The sequence below is a fragment of the Myzus persicae genome, unplaced genomic scaffold, assembly GCF_001856785.1.
Source record: "Myzus persicae strain clone G006 unplaced genomic scaffold, MPER_G0061.0, whole genome shotgun sequence".
Lineage (NCBI taxonomy): Eukaryota > Metazoa > Arthropoda > Insecta > Hemiptera > Aphididae > Myzus > Myzus persicae.
In genome coordinates, this window is record NW_019102291.1 from 1 (window position 1) to 2,973 (window position 2,973).

General features: G+C 31.2%; 1 protein-coding gene across 1 annotated transcript; it reads left to right on the forward strand.

Annotated features, from left to right (window-relative positions):
• Positions 1–110: 110 nt before the first annotated feature.
• On the forward strand, positions 111–2,959 carry LOC111031760 (the record flags this gene model as incomplete). The annotated part of the gene is made up of 5 exons (XM_022311840.1): positions 111–573; positions 701–793; positions 1,345–1,406; positions 1,504–1,737; positions 1,820–2,959. Coding segments are annotated over exons 1-5 (1,689 nt in total), but the record flags the coding sequence as incomplete, so codon positions are not given.
• Between the last annotated feature and the right edge of the window lie 14 nt (positions 2,960–2,973).

Here is a 2,973-nt window from a genome sequence, read left to right on the forward strand (position 1 = left end):
CCTAACAACATCATTCGTTTACAAACATGTACAAGCCTGTATAGACAGGTCCGAGTATTGCCGATGAATTCCAGGCAGAAAGTAGTGCACACAAAGCAAAATTAAACCAGTCTGTTAACTACCGTCTATGTGTATTGTCGTGTCAATACAGAGTTCTAATGTGTTTTTAAAGTGTATACAAATACTATAAAATATAATAATTTATTCTACTTTTATTGGACACCGTAGTTCATATTTCTACCACCAGTTCTAATATTATCGCATGCGTTATAATAAGCCGCTTAAATAAAACTATTTTACACTGCTATTTAAAGTATAATATATTTTTTATACTTAATTACTCATCTATCCGTTGAAGGGTAAAGTCGTGTTTCGCGAGTTCGACTATAGTGTTCATCAGTTTTAACATAACCATGTTCTCATGTAGTATATGCGATAAGACCTTTACTAGGATCTGCAGTCTACGCAGACATGCCAAGTCACACGATATACAAAATAAAATTTCATGCAGTATATGCTCAGAAATATTCACACGGAGAGACAACCTTATCAGACATAGCAAGGAAAAACATCGTAAGTATTTAACAATTTAATATATTCGTAAACTAGACGACTAGTGTATCTTAGTAAAACTTAGTTTCATTACACTATCTAAATATAATATTATTTTAAATTATCTAACTATTAATATCATTTCTAGAATCAAATATTGCAATTCAACAAGAACCAACCATAACCAATCGAGAAATTCAAGATTTTTTTAAACCAGCTGAAAACATTTACGATTATAATGGTAAATATTTTATTCATATGTTTATTCACCTCCTATGATATAACAATAATATAAATATATATATAATAAAATAATATCATGTTCACCCCCTCATATATACATATTATTTACTAGTACTATTATTTCATGGTATACAAAAGTACGTATTCATCTAAAATAATCTGATAATATTTCAAATAAACATATTTAAAGTTATAATTAGTTATTACTATTATTTCACAAAAGAATAATGTGTATTATTGCTATAACTGAGAGCTCTATATCATTTTTGTTTTTGCTTTTACATACATAATATATTTACATAACATATACATGTTGGTAATACTATAGCTTCACAACTATCTCCTTTTATTAATATATATTTTTAAAAATCGTATTTTTTTCTATATATTAAACATATCACTAACATTTTTTTTTTAAATTCTTGATTTTTCTTCATAAACTTTTGTTAAAAAAAAAAAAAACCGTTTATATTTATAACAATTTATCTTTACACACATATTTTCTATAATGTTTATCAATAAAATAGTAAATTATTTATTTTATTTCAGTTCCTTCGGCTTCAAATCGCAATGATCTTAAGCGTGTACATGCGGAAAATTCGAACGAAGCAGTAAATGCTAAAAAAACACGCATGAGCATCGTTAAAACCCCCCGGTTTTGTTAAGACTGGTTCATCGATCTCTAATAAAATCAATTGGTATTATAAGAAAAATACAGATAATATGAACAACTTCAGCGCATTTTTAGTATCAGCAAAAAAAGACTTAATTCAATTACTTAAAACATCATCGACAAAACACCCAATTAAATTTAACCTGAAATTGGAAGCGACGTACAGCCGGCCAAACGTAGAGAATTCAGCCGAGAACCGTGCATTTAAAACTTCAGCCAGAGAAATTTTTATGGATACGGATATCGACTCAATAGTAGAACAAGCGTTCGTAAAATTATTGCTCGAAGAGGATGTTTATACATCTAAAGGAAGTGGCTTTACTTTGGAAGCCATAGACGGTTTACTGTTAGGAGTATACAATTACACACCTATGGGTGCCGGGTGGCTCATCATACATTCCATTATCAAATTATATTAAGAATAAAAAGGCAGTCATCAATCCCCAAAACTCGGACCAACAGTGCTTCAAGTGGGCAATCTTAGCAAGACACGTTATGGGCAATAACAAAACTATTGTAACTGAAAATTATACATCGCTCGAGGACAATTATAATTTTTCTGGTTTATCATTCCCGACACCCATCACAGAAATAAAAATATTTGAAAAAAATAACCTGAACACGTCTGTCAACGTTTATGGATTAAAAAAAGAAAATAATAAGAAACATATGATTTTCCCACTTAAAGTTGTGGATGAAGAAAAAAAAGATCATTTCGATCTTTTACTAATTACTGTCGGAGATAAAAACCACTACACATACATCTCTAATTTTTCCCGGCTTATTAGATCACAAAAAACTGGACATAACGACTCTGTTGTATTTTGCAAACGTTGCTTCACATCGTATGATAATCGACCTTTGAAAAATACACTATGTGGGCAAGCAGCACTTGATCAACATAAATTGATATGTGGGTCGCATAAACCAATTTTACCTCAGATGCCTGAGCCCGGTTCAATGTTGGAGTTTAGCGCATGGAACAAAACACAACGCCACCCCATAGTTATTTATGCCGACTTCGAGGCGCTTCTCGTTAAATGTAACGAGAAAAAGGGAAAAAATACTACTGTAATTCAAAATCATGAGCCTATGAGTTATGGTTTTTTCGTAAAGGTCGATGACCACATACCAAAAGAACTGCTTGAAGAATTTGAAATACCAACATCGCCAGTTATATACCGTGGAAGTAATGAAAATAAAGAGGTAGCAAAACATTTTGTACAAAGTATTGTGGAAATAGCAGAAAAAATAGACAAACTGCTCAAAACCAACACACCAATTATAATGACACCGGAACAGCGACGCACACATGATGTATGTACAACATGTAATTTATGCAAAAAGGGATTTTCCAAAGAAAACCATAAAGTAGCTGATCATTGTCATCTATCAGGCAAATTTAGACAAACTTTATGTAATTCATGTAATCTCAAGCTTCAACAACCAAATTTCGTACCGGTTTTCTTTCACAATTTAACCAACTATGATGCTCACTTTTTGGT